The following is a 26,790-nucleotide window of genomic DNA, read 5'->3' on the forward strand; positions in this document are numbered from 1 at the left end:
GACTTGGGTGAATGGAAAACATTTTTTTTACCGTTCAATTGCAGTTTACCTAATTAATTTTAACAGACTGGTGAATTACTTTTTTAAAAAAAAAAGCATTGCTTGTCTAAAAATGCACTTAAAAACACACTTTTCTTACTTTTTTTTTGCACTATTCTGTATTTGATGATATACAAATATTTGGGCTGTAAAATGTCCTAAAGGTAGTCTTATCTTAATTTGCATTAAATTATTTTCTTATTAATGTATTCATCATACATATATGCACTGTAGTCATTTTCTAAGGGGTAGAGCCATGTTTTAGATCGAGTCATCTCAGAACAAGGATGAGCACCCTCTGACACAGAGGCTAAGCTGCCCACTGCCCCTGAAATGTCCAAAGTGATGTCACTGTTTCCACTCTCTGGCACCCCAGGCTCCTACCGCCTTCCCAGGAATTTTGCTGTGCTCACCTATTTCCCTCTCAGAGAGCCCTCAGGATGTGAGAGATAAAACCATGAGTCATGCTCCCAGACCCTGACTGCTAATGCATTCCATACCCCCACCTGCTGCCACTCCTAAACTCAACACAACTGCCAAAAATGGTCACCAGTCATGTAATCCTCCGGACTGGGTTCCTGTTCTTTGCTGCAAAGTTAAGATACCTGTGTTTCTGTTTGTCACAACTTTGTAAGTGTTGGCTATAAAGAACCCCAGAATTAGAAGACTGAAGATTCTTTTACAGAATCTCTAATTTACATTCATTTCCCACAAACCTATATAGTATATAATCAACCCCCACCCACCAACCCACCCACCCACACACACACACAAAACATTGTAGCCCACAGTGAACTCTTAGAAAATCCAATTAGCCTATATGTGAGGTTTATTGATGTGCCCTGTGTTGTTCGCTTATTTGCATTTTGTGTGTGCTTGTGTGCACATGCCCTACACATGCAAGAGTGTGCGTATGTGGAAACTCCTCTACATTAGCTACTGTCTAGCTTCTTTAGCTCTGTCTCTGTGATATGCATATTATTTGATGCCCAGCTGCTTGATTTAAACCTGAAGACCCTTATTAGGTCACTCTTCTGCAAATTATTTCCTTAGCATAAATCATTTCCATTATTTTTATCTTTGCTGTAAGATCCAAAATTATAGTAGCTTCCTCTCTGAGTTGTCCACGCTTTGCAAATTCTACCCCAGGATCTGGAACTCTATGACGGATGTATGAGTAGTGCTGGGTAAAAGGGAAGGCAGCTTATCCCTCCCTAACTGAGGTGGCTATTTGTGGATTCAGGGGCGGCCACTTTTGAAGCAGCATATCTACTGTGCTACTCAGCTGTGGTTCATTCTGATCATTCTTTTATCACGAGGACAAGCAATTCCCCTAATATATTTTTATACTTTGTTTCTTTTGGTGTTCTTACCAAACCACCTGATTCTAAATATCAGAGAGGCGCATGGCTTCATAAAATATCTGGTCATGGCTGGTTTGGCTCAGTGGATAGAGTATCAGCTTGTGGACTGAGGGGTCCCAGGTTAGATTCCAGTCAAGGGCACATGCCTGGGTTGCTGGCTCAATCCCCAATAGGGGGCATGCAAGAGGAAGCTGATCAATGATTCTCTTTCATCATTGATGTTTCTATCTCTCTCTTTCTCCCTTCTTCTCTGAAATCAATAAAAATATGTTTAAGAACTATATCTGAAACACACTTACTTAGCAGACAATTAAATAGTTGATGAGCTATAGAAACACATGACCTTTCATTTCACCACCTAACTTTGATATACTTTTTTTTTCATTGCTCACAATTAAAAAAAAAAATCTGAGAAGATAGGGATGGAATAATATACCCCTAGCATCAAACACAATACCTGAATTTGCAGGAGACGGGTGTGAGACCAACAAGAAGTTTTTGTTAACAAATGAGAGAATGGTTGGTTATTTAGATCTTCATATAGTCCATTACTAAGTAAAGAGCTCTCTGAAAGCTGGATTTCTTTTATGGTTGTCAACATTTTAGCAACTGAATGATGAGGTTCAATACATTGTAAAAGAATCAGAAGAGTTAAATGGCAAAGGAGCCCCTGTGAAAGAGAAGTACCAACAGCTGAAGGACCTCATTCAACTCCATCAAAAACAGAGAGAGAGGATCCAGGACTACGAGGACATCCTGTATAAGACAGTCCAGTTCCACCAAGTCAAGGAAGAGGTGAGACTTGTCACAGATGTCTGCAAGACCCTCCGTTCTAAAGTGGAATGTAAATTATTATATAAGTAAAAGCCACAGTGCTTACTCTGATATTAGCATCTTTCCACATCTGGCCTCCAAGGTCTCTCTCACTGTACCTCTATCCTCCCTTATATTTCAGCCAAACAGTTCCTCTCTGTCCCTCAAAGACGGTGCACATGTCTCCAACTCTTTGACTCCAAGGCTGCCATTATCTGACAGGCGCTTTTCTCTCTTCCTGACTCTCTAAACCCTGCCCCTCCTGCCAATGATCTTCCTCGCTTGGACTGACTTTTCTCTCTTCTAAATTTCTAGAACTCTCATTAGCTACTCCACTTATCTGTCATTGTAGCATCTTGTTTTTAATAATTTTTAACCCAAACTCAAGTGTAAGCTCTTTGAGGCAAGAAAACAAATTCGACTTTTTTGTTTTGTTGTATCTCAGGTACCTGACATCATAGAGTATGCAGTAAAATTCATTGCAGACGGATCATGAGAATTCTCGGTTCATATTACACAGTGTTTTACAAAGTATCATACTTTAAAAAGATATTAGCTTGTAAGAACATGTAATAAATAACTTCAAAATGCAATGGGTATTTAATTTTAAAGCGTGCCTTTAACATTTTTGTAAAACAATTTCTGTACTCGTTCAATAGAAACTTATCTGGCCACTGGGTAAAGCTAGCAATAAAACTACTGGTCCGCAATGTGTTAATAGCCTTTATTAACAGAAAATAGAGATGTATTGATATCTCTTTAAAACAGCCTCTGAATTTACTCAGGTCATAGACCTAGATGTTCCTAAGGTTTTAGACTATGACCAAAAAAGAGTGTTTTCTTCTTTAATAGAAATGACAACATTAGCCCCTCAGCTTTATCTCATAGATTTGCAGCATTGTAACTTTTATTTGGTTATACCACTAATAATTATAGATGGACTTGGCAGCATTTGACCAGCTAGGAAAATATGTAATAGGAAATAGGCTTTAAAAATCTGTCTCCATAAAAATGAAACATAAGTTAATTACAAATGCTCTGTATTCCAGCTTGAACATCTCAAATCAAGAGAATTGGAGTTTCTAGAGCAGCCAAAGGAACTGGATAACGTGCATGATGCCCAGGTTCGCCTCCGTCGCTCTCAGGAAAAGCAGGCACATATAGACCATCTCCACAAATTGGCCCTTTGCCTGGGAGTGGACATCATCTCATCAGCGCAGCGGCCGGTAAGCCACTTAGAACACCATCACTCATCCCTAATTATAGCTGGGGTGTCATAGCGGAGAAGCCAGGCAGACTGCCTGGTGTATGTTACATTTAAAAATGCATTAAAACACGGGGGCAGTTATCGGTGGTGAGTTTCTACCATCTATAACAAAAGAAAAACATTTTAAGAAGAAAAATCTGATTATAAAAGTCTTGTTTAATACATCTATTCTCATGCTAATTTAAAAAATTGTAGAGATGTGTTGTCTAATACAGCAGTTGGGTTTGTTTTTTTTTTGCATTTGAAATGTGCTCAGTGCAACTAAGGAACTAAACTTTTAATTGTATTTTAAAAGTTTACAATGTAGTTATTGGAAGACTTTTAAATATGTTTGGAATAAATTGGATATTCCCATTTTAAACTAGAGACTATGAAATTTAAATACAGATAAAGTATTTCTGATAGAAATGTAGCAAAAATTGAGATGTGCTGTGAGTGTGAAATGCATGCCAGATTTTAAGCACTTAGTACCAAAAAACCTTATTAATATCTTTATATTTGGTTGTGTGGTAAAATGTTGACATTTGGATTTAGTTGATTAAACTCTATTATGAATATTAATTTCACCTTTTTTTCCCCTTTTTTAAAATATATATTTTATTGATTTTTTACAGAGAGGAAGAGAGAGGGATAGAGAGTTAGAAACATCGATGAGAGAGAAACATCGATCAGCTGCCTCTTGCACACCCCCTACTGGGGATGTGCCCACAACCAAGGTACATGCCTTGACCGGAATCGAACCTGGGAACCTTGAGTCCGCAGGCCGACGCTCTATCCACTGATCCAAACCGGTTTTGGCTTTTTTTTTTTTTACTTTTTAATATGACTACTAGAAAATTTAAAATTATTCATGTGGCTCCTGTTTTATTTCTTGGACAATATGCTATGTTAGCATTACAGATATGGAAGGTATCCTAGAGATCACCTGGCCCAGGACCCTCACTTTATAGATGAAGAACCTGAGGCCCAGAGAAGCTGCTTTAGCCATAAAAGCCCATCATGAAAGAGCCCCCTGGTGGAGACCAAGGGCTCTGGGCACTATCATTGAACTGCTTGATTCCACAGGATGGGTGAACCTTATAGAGGTGTCTAAAGACAAGGAAATAATTCCAGACCAAATTTTCATAAACAGCACATTGGGCTCTGATGCAAAATATATGTATATTTTAAGTTCAAATTATATATATATATATATATATATATATATATATATATATATATATATTGAGTGGCCAGATTATTATGATCTCTGAACACATAATAATCTAGCCAGAGTATATAATAAAAGGTTAATATTCAAATTGTCCCCTTGACCAGGAGTTCGACCAGCAGGCAGGCTGGCCAACTGCCCATGTCCCCTCCCCCTGGCCAGGCTGGCTGGACCCCACCCATGCACAAATTCATGCACTGGGCCTCTAATACACACACACACACACACACACACACACACAGAGTGGCCAGATTATTATGCATTCAGAGATCATAATAATCTGTCCACTCAGTGTGTGTGTGTGTGTGTGTGTGTGTGTGTGTGTGTGTGTGTGTATATACCCACACTAGAGGCCCGGTGCATGAAATTTGTGCATGGGGGTGGGGGGTCTCCTCAGCCCAGCCTGCACTCTCTCTAATCTGGGACCCCTCAGGGGATGTCTGACTGCCAGTTTAGGCCCGATCCTGGATCCTAACTGCTCACCTGCCTGCCTACCTGATCACCCCTAACTTCCCCCCCTGCCAGCCTGATCACCCCTAAAGCCTCTGCCTGCCAACCTGATCACCCCCAACTGTCACCCCCCCCCCATCCACAGCCTGCTATTCAGTCACTTGGTTGTCCCTCACTAACCCCCCTGCTGGTCTGGTCACCCCATGCAGCCTGCTGTTTAGTCATTACTGTTATTGTGATGGAGTCCTGGACAATTTGCATATTCCTCTATTATATATATATATATATATATATATATATATATATATATATATATATATATCCTCTAAACTCCCAATTTAAGGAAAAGAAGATTATGTTTATTCTGTAGAATGTTAATCAAAATAATGGACAATTTTATTTTAAAGTTCACTTAAGTATCCACTAAACTCTATGGAATGCACTGAACCTAAAGTATTTTTTTAATTAAAAGATCTAGGAATAAAGATATCTGTTAATGCAATCTATTTTTACCAAGAAGGGGCTTTTTTAAAAAAAGAGTTTTATTTTATTAGTAAATTTACTTTGAAAAGAAAGAAGTAAGATGCCTCACTTGGCACAAATAATGCAAATTGTTCTTCAGTCACGTCTGGCTTTGTCCCTGGCAGCCCTCTGCTGAGTGGAGATTGGAGGGAGCACTTGCATAATGAACCTGAGTTGAAGCTCCAGTTGACAGGAAAATTACTGTGCAGAAGCCAAATGTTTTTAATGCTTGATTTCTGCCTTTTGAGGTAAAAATTACCTTGTAATGAGTGGTGTCTCTGAGGAGCTAGTGTGATGAGCAGGCTTCAAAACTGAAGTTTCAAGACTGGAAGTTGAACAGTTTGCCTTTCCCACCATGATGGGTGTCTGGCTTCTTTCTGAAATCCTTATATTCAAATATGCTGAAGGTATTTCAGGAGCCTGTTTTTTAAAATGTCATTCATGAGTTTCCTAATGCAAGTAAATAGCCTACTTGTCGTCCTGCTGCTTTGCCTGTTCTCTTTGTTATTGCTATTTCTCTTTCGCTTTCAGAGCTGCACTAATGTGTCTGCAAAGAACCTGCAGCGGCAGCTGGACATCCTTGAGGGGGAGAGCGTGAACTGGCGAGCCAGAGCCGAGGAGCATGGGCGGACCCTGGCCGGCAGCTTGCAGTACTGCACTACGAGGGATGAGATAAACGAGGTGGGTGGCAGGGCTCAGACCGACACACTACCAAAAGCCTCTCTGAGCCAACATTTGTCTCAATGTTTGTGTTAGCACGTATACACATACATAGAATCAGGAGACTTTCTTTTCACTCTTGACATTTAAAAAAAGTTTTTCCTCTCACCAGAGGATATTTTTTCCATTGCTTTTCAGAGAGAGTTGAAGGGGAAGAGAGAGAGAGAGAGAGAGAGAGAGAGAGAGAGAGAGAGAGAGAGAGAGAGAGAGAGAGAGAGAGAAACATTGCTGAAAGAGACACATCAACTGGCTGCCTCCTGCACATGCCCTAACTGGGTACCTGCAACCCAGGTACATGCCCTTTGACTGGGAATTGAACCCTCAATCTTTAGGTGCATGGGCCGACATTCTAACCACTGAGGAACACCAGCCAAGGCACAGTCTTGACTTTTAATCCACGGAGCAATAGTCTCAGAACTCAACGTTTGAGTAAACTTCAAGCTTCCAAACTTGTTGAAGTCAGTACATTGTCAATGCATTGAAAAAACCTAGAATTTAATGTTACAGTTTATTGTATGCTTTTTTCTAACCCCCCCCCCCCAAACCCTTACAGCACATATCTGTGAGTGCATGCAGCCTGTCGGGGCAGGAAGGGTGACACTGTCCCTTTGCAGTCAGCTCCGCCTGCTGAGGTTCTATTTAAGTGCCACTGACTCATGGTGGAGCAGATGCTAAGGGCTAGGAGAGTGGGCTCTTCGCCTCAGAGGCTACAAAGTCAAGTATCTGATTTTTTATTTATTCAGAATGGCTTTTCTGGCAAAACAACTCCTAGAGAAAAATAATGAACAGATGAAAATTGTCTTTCACATCAATGCACTCCTCTAGCACATAATTCGACCTCCTCTCCCTCAATTCTACTTGACCCCCCAGTCCCCAGATACATACTGGACCACAACCACTACGCTTCCCTAATTAAACTTTCCATTCAAAGCCCTACTTGTTCAGGAGAGCAAGGGTCCCAATTCTCAACTGGGGATTGACAGAACACAAGGTTCCATGATTTCAGATCTATCCCTATTTTAAGCAAAATGTCTCTGAGTCCATTAGTCACAAATCTATGAGGAAACAGGGTGAGGGAGAAGGAAGTAAACCTACTTGAAGGTTCTCTTTATGACCAGTTTATAGGATGTAGGCCCCAAATGTATCAAACATTAGAGTATTTGTAACTGAACTTGAAGAGCCCTTTCCCGCAGGCCACACTTTCATAAACCACAGGTAAGGGCAGAGGCAAGCACTGCTAGAGGGAAAGTAAGAGGGAACAGAGCAGGAGAGGCCACTTGGATCCCATTCAACAGGAGGGAAGCAACAACTAAATCAGTACTGATGTTCATTTTAGCAATGTGCTGCAGGACTGTAGTTTCTACGCAGAGGCTGTTCCAGGCAGTCATTTGGGGCTAGAGATTCATTCAGGGTTAAACTCATAGTGTATCCTGCCCACTAGGTAGTAGAATTGCCTCTTCTGCTTTCTGTACTGCCGTTAATAAGGAAAGCAATCTTAGGAGAGCATTATTCTCCCCAAAGCTATACAATTTAGATTCGCAGCCATGAAAACAATGTGTTTACTATCTTTTCCCAAAGTTATCTTTTCTTCTTCTTCCTTCTCCCCATCTTTCTTTTCCTCCCTCCTCCTTCTCCTCTTGTTGTTGTTGTTGTTCTCCTCCTCCTTCTCCTCCTCCTACTCCTCCTCCTCCTCCTCCTCCTTTTTCTTCTTCTTCTACTTCTTCGTGGTAGCGTTTTTGTCTTGCTGAAAATTGCTCTTCCTGCTGTGATATGCAGCCTCTACGGAAACCACAAGTGGGGCTGGCTAAGGCTTATTCCCAGTCCCTTACTGCTCAGTTTCCACCTCCCTGAAGCGCTGTGGCATTTGTGGAGCTGGGTCTCCCTGCTCAGGCCCTTCCCACAGTGGGTTCTGTTTATAGGGCTGCCTTGTGATGAGCCCGTGCTGGGAGCCAGCTGGCAAGGACAACAGATCACTCTTCCAGTCATAGTAGGGATGCCCCAGGATTGTCTGTACCTTACCAGGAATGAGCAACCAGATATGTGCAAGCTTGCTTTAGGAATCAGATGTCACTCTAACATGATCTTAAATATTAAGAGACCTGTTCTTCCCATTTGCTTCTACTTCAGACCCAACTAATCTTTGATGTAGGTTATACTTTCACATTTAAAGGGTCTTTGAACATTGTCGGTCCTTTCTCCCCTTTCCTTTCTTGTAGAGATATATTAGGCATGTGTCTCCACAGTATAGTGTCTACACCTTGGCCTTTCCAATCATGAGCTTAAAAGGGAAAGTAATTAGAAGTAATATTTTCAGTGCCCTTTAGTAAAATAAAGATATGTGTGTTCTAGTTTGTATTATGAATATCAGAGGGCAAACAGGTGGCTGATTCCAAGTGAATATTTGACACCTAGACAGTTTTATTAGTTTTATCATCATTAAAATTTTGGTATAGATACTTCAAACATTTTGTAAAACTAAAAGCAACATGTTCCACTACTTTCTTTCTTTCTTTTTTTTTTTTTTGTATAAAAAAATAAAGTCGGGTACATTAACAGGGAACTAGACCATGCATAGCATTTGATTTTTTAAGTTGATTGGAAAACATGTTTTTCTTCTAATATTTCATTGTTTTCTTAAAGGGCTTCTTGCAAGTTCACAGACTCTGAGTTGAAATTAATTTTGAAGGATGTCTGGTTTAACATCTTCATTCCTCAGATGAGAAAACAGGTGTATACGATAGTTTTCACCTGACATTGTGCCATAGGCCTGCAGTTTCAGCTCAGAGAATGTCAGGAGTCAGCTTTGGGCCAGAGGCTCATTTACTGGCCACCAACACACTTGTCATTTGTTAACTCAGACTTCACCTTTTTAGTTCATTCAATCACTGCACATCTGATGCCAAATGTTCCTCTTTTCTATACTTTCCTCTCCTATCTTTACTCGGTGGCATATATGACATAGGCTGTTTGTATGATATGATACAATAACAGTTAATTTGGTCATTTCAACCAAAATTACTTTCTTGAAGTTGCCATAACTAACGTATATGGTTTTAACTACATGAAAGGCCCTTAGAAAAGGACGTGGTATCTAAAGGCAAAATAAAGTGCGATGTTCTAAATGTGATTTTTAAAAATGTGATGTGATAATTTCTTAAAGACAAAGGATCATGGTTTGTGCCTTGATTATCTTTGGTTAAAATATTAGGTTTTAAATTTCATATACTAAACGACATGGGAAATTATGAAAATTCATTTTCTCCATGTCTTCCTACTAGAAAACACAGCCTTCAGACTGAAATGTTTTGTGATTTTTTTCTCACTCATTTCCGACGAAGATATGTTTGTATGCATGAATGTTGAATTTCATTATGTTTTATCACCTGATAATATAAATAAGCTATTAATACACAAAGCATTATAGACATTCTCTGCCATATTACATGACAGAACACCATTACTCATTCTTTACCATCTTCATTTAGAAATGTAATAAGTTAATATTGAGCATGTTTTCTTCTTGCAATCTGATTAAAAAATTACCTCTACATTTACATGATGTTAATGGAAATTTGTAGCTAGAGTCTCATTGTAGACCACAAACAATTACTTTGCTGAAAAGAATAGTAATGACAGAATTGGGTTGCTATCCATTTTCTCAAATTTGCAATCAGAAGCTTTCATATAATTATATTACTTAGCCTGAATTTTTTTTGCACTGTAGCAACATCTAACCATCAGAAAGGAAACAGAAAATGACCATATATATATATATATATATCGGTATATCTATCTATCTATCTACCTATCTTTCTACCATATGTCAGAGTTTATGTTCCATGGATACAAGGCAGATTAGAAATGATAAATTAGAATAGGGGAATGGTGCAGCTATAGACACATACACAATTATTAAACCTCCTGACATGGTGATTTGCCATTGACAAAATGACCATGGACAGTCACCCTGTAGCAAGAAAAGAAGCAGAAAATGTATGTATAGATGAGTAAAACACCTGATGGGGGCAGCACAGAAAATTCTTATTTTTTGTAGATTGATAACCTTAGTTCACCATTTTAAGAGAAAAACCTAAATTATTGTCATTCAGCAAATATCAGCATGGCTACCTGTGGTGGCAGGAGAGTCATAAGAATGAAGAAGTGATCAGGAATCAGAGCCCAGGGCAGGTTAAAGCCCCTGGGACTTCAGTCACGGCCACCGGTAGTCAGGCCCCACCCTGGGTCCATTCAATGACATGTGTAAGAGAATAGGAACTATTGTGATTTGTTCTGAAAACGTCCATCTCATATGGTTAAAATCTGTTAAAGTTTGGTGTTTTACATCTGCAAAATGCCTCTTCTTCCTAAAGGATATAGAGAGCTAAATTATAACATCATAGTTATATTCAGAAAATAAAACTTAAATACATGATGGACACAAATCTTGCAGGGTGGATAAAATGGGCACTACTGAGACATGCTGCCACCTATAATTTAAAACGGAGCAACTGTCTTCTCTTTCCAAGCCCCCTACTTTCTGCTGGTACAAGACTGGCTGTAAGCACAGCAAGACAGTGGTGTAGTTGCTTCATGGAAGGAGGGCAAGAAAGTCTTATCCCAAAATCTCCCCAGTGCTAAGGCTTAATAATCTGCCATTACTAATTGTATAACAAATCATTCCAGTTAAATTGTGAGTCTTTGGGCCCCTTCATGTCAAATGCAAGCATCCCTGGGAGATGACAACATTGCAGCTTTCTCTCCCTAAAATGAGCATCAATCAGAAAGCTTTTGTCTGGATTGGGCATAATGGTGGGCAAGAAATGAAGCTCATGAAATGGACATTAAAAGAAATGGACTGCTTGTTCTGTGTTTTTACTTCTGGCCAAACATGTGCCATAGTTCTAATGAAAGGCTTTTGTGAAATGTATTTCCTTAGTTATAAAATGTCCCATGTCCCCCACATAAATTGGCCTTGTCAGCCACAGACTCACTAATAATACATTCTTGTGCCAACACTGCCTCAACCGGCACTAAGAATAGCACGCCAGTCTCGTTGTCGTCAGCCTCTTTCCCTTCTGTCTCTTCTCAACGAAGCTTTGTTCATTCCTAACCCTGAGAGAGGCTTGCTGCTCCCTGGGACATTTGGTGAAAATGCTCATTCTGCTATTGTCAAAAGACCTACAGTTTTAAAGTCTTCCTATTTCCCCCCTAATTATAGCTATATTGACTTAGTCTGCTTATTCCATAGCAAAGACGAGCAAGTGGGAAGGTAGGGAAATCATACTATTCACTAGGAAAAAAAAATATCCCTCTGGTTTACTTAAGACTTTCATAAATTTTTACGAATATGAATTATAACAACATTTAAATATTTCTGGGTAAATTTCATCTTGCCCCAAGCTTTGGTGTTTTCTGTGGCTTATGTGCTCCAGTTGAGCAGTAGTTGTCTTAGCCATCGCCACCATTCCCCATTGTTGACGAGCTAGCTAAAGTTAGAAACAGCTGCATGAATAATGATACCACAGTCAAGCTACCATGCCACTCAATTCCTTTAAAAATATGATCACAGGGTACGTGGGGATTAGATGGGAAGTTAAGTTTTCATATTGAAAGGTGCAGGTAAGAAAAGTAAGCATGACTAGATTTCTTTTTGCTGAAGGTGGTTCATGCATGCTGCCTCCCACTTGTATCTGCAGCCATCCTGAATCCCAGCTGGGAAAGGCACAAGATTTAAGATGGATTTCCAGTGGGACCCAAAGAGAAAAGTGCCAGCAACTTTGTCAGAGGAGCTCATGTGTCAGAGAGAAGCCGATCCCATGTCACATACCCACAGAGCCATGAACATTCTTTGGCCTTTAGGTCATTTTCAATGCAAGTGCTTACATTCTGAAGCCAATGGAAATGAAGTTGCACTCATTGTTTATCAGTCTTCAATTTATTCATCCAGAATAGACTTAAAATTTCATGGCTTAGAATTAAAGGGTTTCTCCATTCATCACGTATTTTCAAATAGATGTTGATCTTTCCCATCTAAACAGCAGATGTAACCCAGGGCTGGCAGGGCCGCTCTTCCTTTTCCTGGACTGAAGTTCATAACACAGGCTAGGGCAAAAGTGGGTTTATTTATTTCATATGGAAATAAAATAATTTGATAAATAATAACACAAGGATAAACTATTTCATGTACTCACAACTATACTTTTGCCCCACACTGTATACAGGTTTCAGGTATGCAATTCTACAATACATCACCATGTCCCAGTAAGGGAAAAAATAAGAATAACATAATTTATTTTTTAATGGAATATATTAGAAATAGAAAATGTTATTTTTACCTTATTTTTTAATTTAAATTTATTAAAAACAAAAATTTTTATTTTTAATTGTGATAAAAAATAAACATAAAATTTACTATCAACCATATTAAGGATATAGATCAGTTATATAAGTATATTCACATTGTTGTACAATCATCCCCCTATCCACCTCCAGAACTTTTTCATCATCTTAACAGGACACTCTGGATTCATTAAATGCTAACTCCCCATTGAGACCATGTTTCCTTAAAGATACAAGCGTTTCTGGTTTCTTTGAGTGTGGTAGTTATTATACCGATAGTTGCTGATTTTTACTTCACAGAAAAAAGTTACTTTCAAAGTTTTATGTAATTCAGGATATAGTCTCTTTATGTCTCAGCCCCATAAAATTAATCTCATATGTCTTTTCTCTCTAAAATTAAACATGCATTTTAAAACATCAAATGTCAAATAATTTAAATATTAATTGGTTATTTTATAAATATACTGAGTATGATCTTTTAAATATTTTCCTGAGTTCTAATAGAGAAATCGTTTTCAAATTTTGAAGCTATAGTTCTTTCTGCTCCTTTAGAATATTACTGATTTATCATTTTAAATGTTTAAATGTGCTTGTTTTAGTTTGTAGCTTAAAACTAATGTTCAACACTTTAATTTACCATATAAAAAAAACAACGCTAATTAAATAGAGGTGTGTCAGATGAAAAACTTGCATCAGTATAATTTTCATGTATATAGGTCTGCTAGGGCTTTATAGATCATTGTCTCCAAAACGTGTTAAAGGTAAGGTCAAAATTTTGTTTTTATCGTATGCACAATTTGAAGTAAGCATTTTGAGAAAGCAAGCATTTTCTAAGGCAAGTGTTTCTTTCTATGTTATAAGTTTAAAATCTAGCAAGTAGACAGCCTTTATTCCCTCCCGAATAATTTATTTGCTGTCATTGAAGAGAATTTTAATGTTTTCTTGACTTTCCTTATCATAGCTCAAATTTACCAACCATGACATTGTTCATTCTTGATGTGAAAATGCTTACATGTAATCTCAGGTTTACCTTTTCTCTGTACTTTTCTTTGCGGATAATATAAAAAGAGAGTGGTCTGTCAACATGTTGACTCTTCCTGAATATAGACACGGGCCCAGAAAGTAGTTTGTTCAAGGGAACTGGACTGCTTAAAATTTTGCTTCACTGGTAAAGTTAAACTGTTTGTTCTTAAGACTGTCACAATGTATGCCTTGTTCTCAGTGTTTAGCCAAATACTTTGTTTTTATAGGTACCAATTTGTGTTATTATTTTCTATTGTTGCCTAAAAAGTTACTCGAAAACCAGCAGCTTACTTCTTGCAATTGTCAGTTGATTTGGTAGTTTTTCTGCTTTCCCTAGTGTTGAGTGATGAAGGCTAGCAGGTTTAAAATGCCCTCACATCTTAAGACAAGTTGATAATGGTTGGTTATTGGGAGCCTACTGGAGGCGGCCTGAGACCTATGTCTCTCCCCTGGCTTGGTGCCTTAGTTCTCTGCCAGCCATATATTTGTTTATACAAGTTAGCATTTTGTAAGTGCTGACATTTGTTACTCTTCCATTTTGGAAGGACCTCTGAAGGTAATGGCCTATATCTAAGAATTGAGTCTCTTCTGGAAACTGCTCAGGAAAAATAATTTTTTATGGTTTGGGGCAAATAAGTCCTTTTCCTACTAAATCTCAAAGTGGGTATCTTCTTTAACTTCACCAATATCCTAGATAGTCTCAATGTCAAAACTCCATTGACCTCTGCAACATGAACAGCTCCTCAGAGCCTTAATCAATTTCTATCTGGTGGCTGTAGGAGAGCTCTGGGAGCTGGAAATATTAATATTAACACAGAGAGAATGGAATGAATGGAAAAATGATACCAAATAAGTACAAATAGGAAAATTAGAGTTGTCTAAAGTTCATGATATCTTAAAAACTTTATTTGTTGGAGGCCAAAGGATGTTCTATAACAGTAAGGCTAATTATAAATTAAACTCTAAAAGTACTAAGACAAATTCATAATTACTTATATTTGGGGGATATGTTTAAATTCACATTATATGTTCACTTAGTAGACATACTTTCTATTGAAAATCACTGAACACATCTTAAAGATTATGAATATTTTGAAGTGTTTAGATATTTTTATTTATTACAAGTGAATATTACTGTTCTCATTTTAAGGGAATCACCTCTTGCTTTTTATTGACCTGCAGCTCAGAGAATCATTCAAGGATATCAAAAAGAAATTTAACAATTTGAAGTTTAATTACACTAAGAAAAATGAAAAAGCTAAGAATCTGAAGGCTCTGAAATATCAAATTCAACAAGTTGATATGTATGCTGAGAAAATACAGGTAATGAAAAAAAGTGTATGTGTGTGTGTGTGTGTGTGTGTGTTTGCATGCACTATTACAGTTATTGCAAAATCATTTTGCATTTCAATTCTAGATGCCTAATCCTTGGGCTTTTTTTTTTTTTCAGCATTAGGACTGAAAAGGTAGTTATCCATTTTTATAGCAATTTAAGTTTTTATGTAAAATATATAATAAATTGATTTAGCTTTGAAAGCAGCTCCAGAACGGTTTCTGCCAAACCTACCTAGCCTCTCTGCTTCCATTCTTGCCCCCAACACACACAAACATACACATACACACATATGCATACATGCATATACCTTTTGTACATCTCTTTTTTCCCCTCACACCTGCTTGTGTAAGGATCTTTCTCCACTGCTTCTATAGTTCTGTACACCTACCTTGATTATCACATCTACAGACTAGATTATTTGAATACCTTTTCCAGGAGACAGTGAACTTACTGAAGACAATAAAATATCTGATTTTATGATTATTGCCATATTTTTTAAATCATAGTATCGTTCTCAAAATCTGAAATAGACCCTGGCCTGTAGTTAATTTTCTATATGTTTGCTGAATGCTGAATCAATATACTATCTAGAAGAAAGCCCATTCTTTCCAAAATTCATTTTAATAATTATAATTATAATCCTATATAATAAAAGCCTAATATGCTAAGTGTCTGATCATCCAGTTGGCCGTTCAACCAATCAAAGCATAATATGCTAATGATATGCTAAGGCCACTCAACCACTCACTATGACGTGCACTGACCACCAGGGGGCAGACACTCTGACCAGTAGGTTAGCTTGCTGCTGGGGTCTGGCTGATCGGGACTGAGTGAGGGGGGGGCGGACATGCCCTGGAGCCCTCCCGCTGTCCCTCCCTGGCTTGCCAACCTCCTGCATCCCTCCCCAGCCCCGATCATGCACTGGTGGGGTCCCTCGGCCTGGCCTGCACCCTCTCGCAATCCAGACCCCTCGGGGGATGTCAGAGAGCCGGTTTTGGCCCGATCCTGCAGGCCACGCCAAAGGACCCCACTGGTGCACAAATTTGTGCACTGGGCCTCTAGTATATTATAATGGAGGAAACTTCAAATAGTTTTCCCAAGTGTTTCTCCAATATTTAATAACTAGCTAGCCTCTTAAATAAAAATTGAATTTTATTTTAAAAAAATTATTTTTTGGCACAGATTTTGAAAAGGAAAATGGAAAAAGTTGAGAACAAGACGCCTGAATCTTTCTTAAATTACCCAAATAGTAAAATTACTGTCCTTTTGGAAGCCATGAAGGATTTGCAAAAACATGTGGATGAGTTTGATAAAGTTGTAACAGATTACAAGAAGAATTTGGACCTGACCGAGCACCTCCATGAGATGATAGAAGAGGTATGTGCTTCTTGTCATGGTGTCCATTATTGTAATGCTGTCCTAGAAAAACACTCTGATACTTTATAACAATGCTGTAGTAGCTATTATTGTCATTAAGCCCATGTATCATTCTCCTTTCCATGATTATTTGTTTAGGACAATTTCCTAAAGTAGAATTGCTGAACCAAAGGGAGTGAATGTTACAACATTTTGATTGTATTGTACAATTTCCCTTCAGAAAGACTTGACTAACTTTCTCTTACTAGCAACATATGAGAGTTTCTCATTTCTCCATAACCTTGTCAACTCAAGATGCTTAACAATCATGAAATTATGTTCACCGCTGGATATCTGTTTAAAATACCCAAAATGACTTATTTACTTCACAGAATATGAAAGTTTTTAGAAAGAAAGGGTGATATTTGGATTTTTCAGGTATAAAAATTATTATTGGTGTTATTTTTGTTTTGTCAAAAGGATTAAATGGAAGAATATACATAAAATATATAAAATTTGACAAGTTAAAGTTATTATTTTCACACACACACACACACACACACACACACACACACATTTAAATATATTTTTATTGATTTCAGAGAGGAAGGGAGAGGGAGAGATAGAAACATCAATGATGCGAATCATTGATGGGCTGCTTCCTGCACATCCTCTCCTGGGGATCAAGCACACAACCAAGCATGTGCCCTGACCAGGAATCGAACCATGATCTCCTGGTTCATAGGTCGACGCTCAAACACTGAGCCACACCAGTGGGGCTGCACACTTACATTGAAGAAACTCTGCACTTGAAATTCTTGGGTGTTCTTTGTAGCCCGTTATTCTGAGATTTAAAATAAAACAACAAACACCTCTATTTACCACAGATGCAGTAGAGTTTTAGATTTAACACCATATTAAGAATGATCCAGATGATCACTCTTCTATAACACATAGGTTTGCTGTAGCTCTGTAGCACTTATTCGAAGCTGCCTCCTAACAAAGTCACATGTTTCTATTTCCCATTCAGTGTAAGAGCTTGTGGCCTTGGTCAGACATGTTCCTTCCATCATGGTTATTTTTAGTGAAGAAACTCAGTTCTCCAGTGTGCTTTGAAAATATGACTATTTTCTATTACAAAAAAGGTCAAATGCTATTCCTTAGATAATATTTCCTTAATCCATAGACTACATCTCATTCTTAAAAGAGAAGTCATTTGAGTGATAATCAGGTAATACTTTATCCATTTATTGTTAATGGTTTCAATAAATTAGGCTATATTTTGTATTTGGACTTTTTAATTTCATTTTAGGTTATGTTTGGATTTTTTAGTGCCATACACTTTTTATATTGCCTGTTCTTGCAAATATGCAACATTCCTCTTAGGAATTATGCTTTAGACAAATTTAAGAAGGCAAGAAAATCAAATGAATTTTCATACTTTTTCTTATCTGACTCTAATATCCAAGTACGAAGTATATGATCATGTTTTGATATTTTTTATTGAGATTTAGAGAATTCAAACTAACGTGAACAAAAAGTTTGAGGAAATTTAAATTTGATACTTCAGTGACCAAAGCAAAGAACATTAGAATGATGGTGTCTCTTTAATCTATGTTTTGTTCCATTTTAATTTAGTGTCATTTTTGGTGTGAAGATGCAAGTGCCACAGTTGTAAGAGTTGGAAAATATTCCACAGAATGCCAGACAAGGGAGGCTGTGGAAATTCTCCACCAGCAGTTCAATAAGTTTATCACGCCTTCAGTGCCTCAGCAAGAAGAAAGGATTCAGGAGATCAGTGACCTCGCTCAGCGATTATATGGTGAGCTCTCTCTCTCTCTCTTAGGATTTCAAAGGTGTTTTAATAATTCCATAAAGCTTTCCCCCCTCATAAATGAAAGAGAAAACTTATTTGAGGCCATGACTAGCTAAAGGCGTACGTGTGAATAGATATTTTTAATGTATTTCACGTGGTTTTACATGAAATATTTTTTATCTTTATTGTTGAAAGTGTTACAGATGTCTCCTTCTTTTCCCCAGTGAGTTCTTCTAGCCTGCACCCTCCCCCAGCTCCAGGCCTTTCACCACACTATTGTCTGTGTCCATGGGTTGTGCATATATCCATACCAGTTCTTTGGTTAATTGGTGAGAACTCTTTTAAAATATGCCATGATTTCCCATGAAACAAACCTATGCTGAACCTAATCTAGCAGAAAGAAGGGGGTCACAAGTCCTCATGGTCCTCTCTACACCAACCTATTCAGGGAAAAGGCTCAAGGTAAGAGCTCACAACCTACAAAAGTAAACACTGGGGAATAGAGGATGGAACTTCTGTCTGCAGATGAAGCTTGCAGATTTTTAACTACCTCTTGTAAACCTCCTTCTCTGTCCCCCTCTCTCCCCCATTCTTGTTGCCCATCTCCAGGGTAATAAAACTAGGACAATACTCAGCTTTTATAGACCAAAAAAAAAAAAAATTCTAATTTTCACTAGTGTGATTCCTTGAAAAACATACAAATTTCCCATGATACTTTAAGTAAGTATCAAGCTAAGACTGAAGTCTATAGCCTTCTCATTTCTATGACTGTTATGGTTTGTGGACATAAGAAAGATGGAAAATTTTCTCTTGCCTTCCTCTCACTCATGGAGTAAATGGGAAAATTAAAATTATCATCTCATGGGTTCTTCTTTCCTCTTCTCCATGACTAGGAGAGGTAAGTTGTTAGCTCTACTATCTGAGAAGTCCTAGCTAAAGGAGGCTCCCATTTAAGATGCCCCGTAGGTAATTACAGTCCTTGAGAGTGGTGAGGCATGTTTCATCAATTCCCAGACGTTATTAACTGAGACCAAGACTTACTCCCAGTGACCAGGCAAATTCATCCCCGAAAGAAGATAGCAACAGGTGGTATAAAATGCTTTATCTGGATGCCCACAGCTACTGACAGATAGGGATTTTCTCTTATTACATGAAGTACACTGTCCATGGATTGACCTAAAAATTTGTAGAACAATAAATACTGCAATAACTAATATTAAATTGTTATGAATGGTTAATGATTTTCCAAAGGAAAAGAGTAGAAACATCAAAATAATAAAATACAGATTGAAAAGTTAATGAAAACTAATATGATGTCACATTCTTACTGTTGTTATTCTATGAGCTGCACCAAAAATTTTGGAGGCACTCTGTCCTCATAGCATTGTATATGTTTTCTTCTAGTATTATTATATATTTTACACTGTAGCATAATTGCCTTTTTATTTGTCTTTTCTACTGACCATAAGCTCATTGAGGGCATGGGAAGTACCGTATTTTCTAGCGTATAAGACGACTGGGCATATAGAAGATTTTCCTGGGTTAAAAAGTCGTCTTATACGCCGGAAAATACGGTATATTTTATCACTGTATTTCAGTGCCTATTCAATTTTGGTACACAGTAAATACTCATAAAGACCCACCCCTCCCAGCATGCATGATTCTATATCTTGCTTTGTTTTATATTCCTGACCCTTCTTACCAACTGACTTTTATATAGTTATTTATCTGTTTTCTGCCTTTCCTTACCAGAGTGTAAACTCTATGAGAGAAGGGATTTTGCCTGTTAGTTCACTGCTTCATGGTACATACTAAGTGCTTAACAAATATTTGATGATTAAATGAATCATTGAAAAAACAGCATGAGTCTTTTCCTATTAAATATGTAAGCTATGCATTTTTAAAAATTTGCATCAAGTAAGATACTTTAGGAATATTAAATCATCTACTCTTGCAGGTCACCCAAACATTACTGAACCCAGAATTTTAATGCAAGTAAATTTATCACAAAGATTTCTGAGTACCTATTAAGTGTTGGGAGCTCTAACCAATATAAAGACAAATAAAATCTAGTTCCTTCATTCAAGAATCCACGGTCTAGGCTTAGAAATCATGATATGGTAAATACAGTGAGAGAGGCATAAAGTGTGTGTGGGAGTTAGCTCAGGCTGCCATAGCAACATGCCATAGACTGGGTGGCTTAAACAACAGGAATTTATTGCCTCCAGTGCTGGTGGCTGGAAGTGTAAGATCAAGGTACTGACAGGGTTGGTTTCTCCTTAGGCTTCTTTCCTTGGCTTGCAGATGGCCACCCCTTGCTGCCTCTTCACATGGACACCCCTCTTTGCACACACACACCCCTGTTGTCTCTCCCTGTTCTTATAAGGACACTAGTCATATTGGTTTAGGGCCTTACCTTAATGGCCTCTTTTTAACTTAATTACCACTTTGAAAACCTTATCTTCAAATAGGGTTACATTCGGAGATAACTGGGGATTGGAACTACAGCATATGAATTTGGGGACGAACACAATTCAGCCCATAATGATGTGCAGTAGAGTTCAGCCTAAACTTTGGATTCCAGTAGACCAGGTTTGAATCCCTGGTCCTTCAGTTATTGTCGGGGTTACCTGAAGAGGCTCTTTTGAGCCTCAGATTCTTCATTTGGAAAATACAAGAGAACCTACTTGAGGGGGATTACATTAGATAATGCGTATGAAGTGCCTATGCACTCACTACTTGGTAGACATGTTCATTATTATTCCAATCGGGAGAGATTAAATACATTTGGGAAAGATTAAAAACATTTTCACAAAGGTGTTGGCACTTAAGGTAGAGCTTGAAAAGTAGGTAGGGTTTTGACAGCGGAAATGGAATGGGGGAAGGGCATTCGCAGTACAGGAAAGAATGCCCAGTGGCTGTGAGGATTTTGAGGGAAGAGTTACTTGTTCAGTTTGGCCAGAAATGAAATATGTGAGAGAGTTAGGGTGATAAACATTTGAGAGGGGCAAGTTAAACCCATATTATTGAGGACCTTGAATGCATACTCTCTAGGTACTAAAGAACCACTGAACCTTCTGAATTGGGTAAAACTGATTGGAATTCAGCTTTAAGAATATTAATATAGCAACATTATTTAGGTTACATAAAAGAGACATGATACAGTAAATGTAAGCATTTTTCTAGAATATCTGGTTCTCAAAAATGCTCTTATTTATTTATCTGTTGAGCACATATTTTATTAAGCACTTACTATCTACCAGACCTTTCACCAGACACTGGGGAGATGAATTAAAACCTGTTTTGTTTTTTTCTGCCAAGGATTTGACTTTTAAAGATAGTTTTATTCCTTCTCCTTCCCAGGTTTTGAAGAAGGGCAGAAATGTACTGAAAAAATTGTTGCAAAACACAAAGAGGTTCTTGAATCTATTACTGAATTATGTGGTTCTCTCACAGAGCTTGAAGAAAAGCTGAAGGTAATGTCTTCTCAGATATGTATGTTTAAGTGATATAAATAAAAATGTGTTCATCAGGTGTCTTCTGGTGCAAAGATGTTCTAAGGGAAATTCTCAAGGGACATAATATGCACATTTGTTTCACAGTTTTTTAACATAATTATTTGGGTGTTTCTGATAATTAATTCTGTTTCTTTTTCATCACTGCAGAGAAAACACATTGCTGAGAATGAGGGCTAAACCCAATTAAGGTGTCTCGTTTACATTTTCATGGATCATATCTTAAAGGATAAATGTGTACCATTAAAATCAAACTAAAGTCTGAATTAAGTAACCTTATGTTTTTATTCATAAATAATGAACGTAAGTTTTAATTTTCTCTCCAGATTGTGGCCCAAGAGAAAATAAAACTATGTTTCAGGTGTTATGTTCATTGAACAATTAACTTCACGGAAATATTAAACTAATCATTAGCATTATTCATGGACTAGAAAATCGATGCTATTTTGATTACTATGGCCTTGTAGTATAGTTTGGTATCAGGTAACGTGATCCCTCCAACTATGTTCTTTTTTCTCAAGATTGCTGTGGCAATTCAGGGTCTTTTGTGGTTCCATATAAATTTTTGGAATATTTGTTCTAGTTCTGGGAAATGTGCCATTGGTGTCTTGATAGGAATTGCATTGAATCTATAGATTGCTTTGGGTAGTATGGACTTTTTAATGTTAATTCTTCCTATCCATGAACACTGTATATGCTTCCACTTATTTGTATCTTCTTCAATTTCTTTCTTCAATGTTTTATAATTTTCTGAATACAGGTCTTTTACATCCTTGGTTAAATTTATTCCTAGATATTTTATTTTATTTTTTGATGCAATAGTAAATGGGATTGTTTTCTTCGTTTCCCTTTCTGATCATTATTGGTGTATAAAAATGCAGCTGATAATGCAGATTGGTGCAGCCACTGTGGAAAGCAGTACAGAATTACCTTAAAAAATTAAAAAATGGAACTGCTTTATGACCCAGTAATTTCACTCCTGGGAATATATCCGAAGAAACTTGGAACATAATTCAAAGGAATATATGCTGCCTGTATTTATTGCAGTGTTATTTGAAGTAGCCAATATTTGGAAGCAGCCCAAGTGCCCATTAGAAGATGAGTGGATATAAAGGCAGTGATTCATTTACACTATGGAAGACACCCATGATTACTGTTGTGATCATTGTTCTTATTGAGACATAATGGTGCTCTTACAATTCAGAGCAGAATTATAGTTATTTCTAGCAAACATATCTTTCTGTTTGAATTTCCATTTCATAAATTTGAATACTAATTCCATTCAATATAGGTTGCAACCTTTTAATTCAACCATTTTACCTTTGGTTAAGAATCTAGATATTTTTAAAACTTCTTTATTATTTTAAATAACACTACAACAAACATTTTCATGCATATAGCTCTTTCTTTCTTTTGTATTATTATCTATGCATACATTCTCCAGGTTTGGGTAAATGGGTATGAAATTATTAATGTTTCACATATGTGTATATGAAATAATATTAATTGTTAATGTTTCTAATATGTATATTTATATTGCATTCCATAAATGTTTTATACTTGTAATGCCACCAGTAATGTATGAATGTGCCATATCCTATCTAATAATAGAGTAACATGTAAATTACCATCACTCCACTACGCCCACGATTGGGCAGCGGGAGGCTGGGGGGCGGGACTCGGGGTGGCCTATCTGGCCATTGAGAGGCACGGATCTGCTGCCACTGAGGGGGGCTACCCTGCTGTTGAGAGGTGCAGGGGGCAGGACTCCCGCCCCCCCCCCCCGTGCCTCTCAACGGCCAGATCCGCGGCCGCTGAGGGGGCCTGCGGCGGACACCCAGCTGCGCCTCTCAACAGCAGGGTAGCCCCCCTCAGCCACCGCGGACCATCAAAAGCGTGGGAGCTGGATGCCTGTCTGCTCCTGCACCAGGCCTTTCAGAAGCCTCCGCCGAGCCGGAGGCTTCTGAAAGGCCTGGTGCAGGAGCAGACAGGCATCCAGCTCCACTGCGAAAAGTGAAAGCGTGTAGGGGACCCTACACGTGCATGATTCAATCATGCACTGGGCCTCTAGTATCATATATTATCTTTTACAACAGTTATAATTTCCTCCCTACCTCGACCCCACCCCTTGAGGATCTGTCTCTTCTCCTGACTTCTGATACACAGCCTGAAAATCGCTGCTTCTCTGAAGCTTTGCTCCCTGTTGTCTACAATGTCCCTCCCAATTATGTTGTGCATCTTCAAGTGAGATCCACTTAATAAAATCCATTCTCTTAAAATTATAGCCTTTTCCAGATTTTCACCTTCATGGATATTCCTCCTGAAGGCTGTTTCTATTCCCTCTCTACACTTCCTCATTCCCTTTTCCTTCTATACCCTTTGTAGTAAGGATTAGACCCTCTCTTTCTCATTTCCTATACATCACTTAGATTATTTTTTGTACTAGTCAGGAGCCTCTTAATTATACACTCCAGCTGGATTGTCCTTCCTGAATACAGTTCTTCTGGTGTCATTTTTATTTATTTATTTATTTTAATTAATTTTCTATTTTAGTTTTCCATCACCATTTATCCCCTCTATTCACTCTTCCACCTCCACCACCCCTCGATCCCCCTTCACCCTGCTATCACCATACTGTTGTCCATGTCTATGAATTCTCTCTCTCTCTCTCTCTCTCTCTTTTCTTTTTCTTTTTTGCTCAATCCTTCCACCACCACCCAACCACCCCCTGCTGGTGTCATTTTTACATTGAAAACACTTCACTATAAATAAAGTTCTTATTAAAGGCCTTCCAGTATTCTGAGGCTGATGGTCTTTCCAAACCACTGTGCTTCTACAGCCATTGTAAGTTCCTGTCTCACTGGTCTGCTACCCCCACATTCCCAGGTTTCCTGCTTCCAAACCTTTACTTCAAACACATGACCTTCTACCTCTGTTTCTCCGAATCTTACCATCTCTCATGGGCAAAGCCAAACACTGCCTCCTCCGCATCACCTTCCTTAGGTGTCACTTCCTCTCTGGTCTCTCCTAGCTCTGTGCTCTTTCCTGGCACAATCATCAATATAACTACCATTACCATCCCTAAGTCGCTTGCCTGATTATATCTGAGGAAACGCATGGCTCTCTTCAATATAGCACCCACACATTTGCACCATATTTCGCCTAACGCAGCTTCTCCAGAAAGGTTTTGATATTTATAGTACAAACTCAAAGGATTAGTACAGAGAAGAATCATTCCATAGCTCAGAAAGGTTGGATCAGGTGCTAAAAATGAGGAGGGGCCTTTCTGGCAAGAGAAACCGGCATCAGTATTGCCCTCAGGAGCTGGAGCCTGAACAAAAGCTTGCCAGAGAATGCTTCCTTGCACTTACAGATGTTTGCAGGAGAAGCCTAAGTGACTAGTTTTTTATGCTTGATACTTTGGCTCATTTTAGGAGCTATTAAAAAGTAGGCTCAGACATCCCTGTTGAGGCTGAAATAATGATAATAATCCTTTCTATTTGTATAGCAATTTGAGATTTACAAAGGATTCTCATACATAATTACATCAGTGATTTCCAAATAACTTTGCAATGGAGATAGGGCAAATGTGTTTTCTTTGTTTCAGAGGGAAGCTCAGAGAGGGTGAAAGTGCTTTCCTGGGCTCCCAGTCAGTAGTGGTGGACCTGGAATTTGAACTTGGATATGATTTAAGATCTAACATTCTTTCTACAACAGCTGCCATTTGGAATTAGGTATCAAGTGTTTACTAATGCGGAGTGACCAGTAATATAAACTAGTTTAGGTTTTAGAATTGAGGCTAAAGCTGAATATCCCCCATAATGTGTCCCCCTAATCCTCTGAGTCAGTGTAGAATGTGTACTTTGAAGGGCATGTCTGTTTCTTGAAGGCTCATGCAAGGACCATGTTCCAGGTGGAATAGAGACCCTTCTGTTGCAGTAGAATCATCATTCTAAACTGGTGTCACTTGTGTACCTGTATCTTTTTTCACCTTCACCAAGTCCTCTCAGCCCTCACGCTGGCTCCACAGCAGTTTGCAAACTCCCTCTATCTCCATGACTAAGACAGAACCCCATTAAATGCAGGAGCAAGATATCGTCCTTTGTTCTCAATTGTGTGTGTTGTTTTTTAACATTCAGTGATATTTTCTCCCTCTTTTTATGAGTCTCACAAGCATTTTGCTTGTTTAAGTTCTCTGGATTTCCTACTTTTTGCTACACCAGAAACCCTTAGTCATTTCTGTCTCATTGCTGCTCCCCCAAACTCTCCTAATGGTTTAAATTGCAGGGTACAATCACACCTTTCTCTAAAGAATGCTCCTGCAGGTGCATTCTATTATAACAATGACTTTTTTTTTTCCTTTCTGGGCTTTTAAACAACCAATTTTTATTGGCAATGAATTTTATCAAAGGAATGAGATAGGAGGGGACCTGTGAACTTGGAGGGGTAATTTCATAAATCTTATGGGAGGACATCAGTCTTGTGTGGAATATATTCACTAAAAGGTTGCAAGTGGCCTTTTTTCTTCCAAGTGATTATTATATGGCACTGTCCCTCCAACTTTTCTGGCCCAGGCGCTCACTATCACTTTGTACAGCAGGGAGGTGCTGTAAAGATGAATCTGAATTCAGAAGACTTCCACGATAATTGCATTGACCTCTTGAAAGAACCACTGAGAAATAAGCAGACAGTTTTCAATGAAGAAATGAATAAGGTAAAGAAAACGACGTAGCCTTGGCTACTCATTACTTTTGTTTTGATGTCATTGTGTATTGCAAAAAAAAAAGTGTATCGAAGCCTTCTTATCTATATGGATCAAGTTTCCTGATATAAATGCAATGCAAGTGCCCTCATCCCTTACTGCCTTTCTACTCCCTACTTAGCTGCCTTTCCCATTGTCCTTTCTCATCAATCCCAACGTCAGATTTTATTTCTCCCTCTTTATGATACCACCAAGCTATGATTTTATTGTTTACAGTACCATTAGAAAACCTTAATATATGAAATCAGACAGCATCTT

The 26,790-nt window shown here is 38.2% G+C and overlaps 1 protein-coding gene across 4 annotated transcripts in view; it reads left to right on the plus strand.

Annotated features, from left to right (window-relative positions):
• The window catches only part of CCDC141 (coiled-coil domain containing 141), a 177,033-nt gene that overhangs the window by 137,533 nt on the left and 12,710 nt on the right, over positions 1 to 26,790 (plus strand). For 3 of the 4 annotated variants that reach the window (XM_079782191.1, XM_079782193.1, XM_079782194.1), the window contains exons 15-22: positions 2,010 to 2,198; positions 3,266 to 3,442; positions 6,197 to 6,346; positions 14,930 to 15,070; positions 16,266 to 16,460; positions 18,078 to 18,261; positions 21,619 to 21,731; positions 26,368 to 26,484. In XM_079782191.1, the coding sequence (XP_079638317.1) occupies positions 2,010 to 2,198; positions 3,266 to 3,442; positions 6,197 to 6,346; positions 14,930 to 15,070; positions 16,266 to 16,460; positions 18,078 to 18,261; positions 21,619 to 21,731; positions 26,368 to 26,484 (1,266 nt within the window). The remainder of the gene's footprint in view (positions 1 to 2,009; positions 2,199 to 3,265; positions 3,443 to 6,196; positions 6,347 to 14,929; positions 15,071 to 16,265; positions 16,461 to 18,077; positions 18,262 to 21,618; positions 21,732 to 26,367; positions 26,485 to 26,790) is intronic. The other variant, XM_079782192.1, reaches the window with a different exon arrangement.

Source organism: Cnephaeus nilssonii, assembly GCF_951640355.1.
Source record: "Cnephaeus nilssonii genome assembly, chromosome: 10".
Classification (NCBI taxonomy): domain Eukaryota; kingdom Metazoa; phylum Chordata; class Mammalia; order Chiroptera; family Vespertilionidae; genus Cnephaeus; species Cnephaeus nilssonii.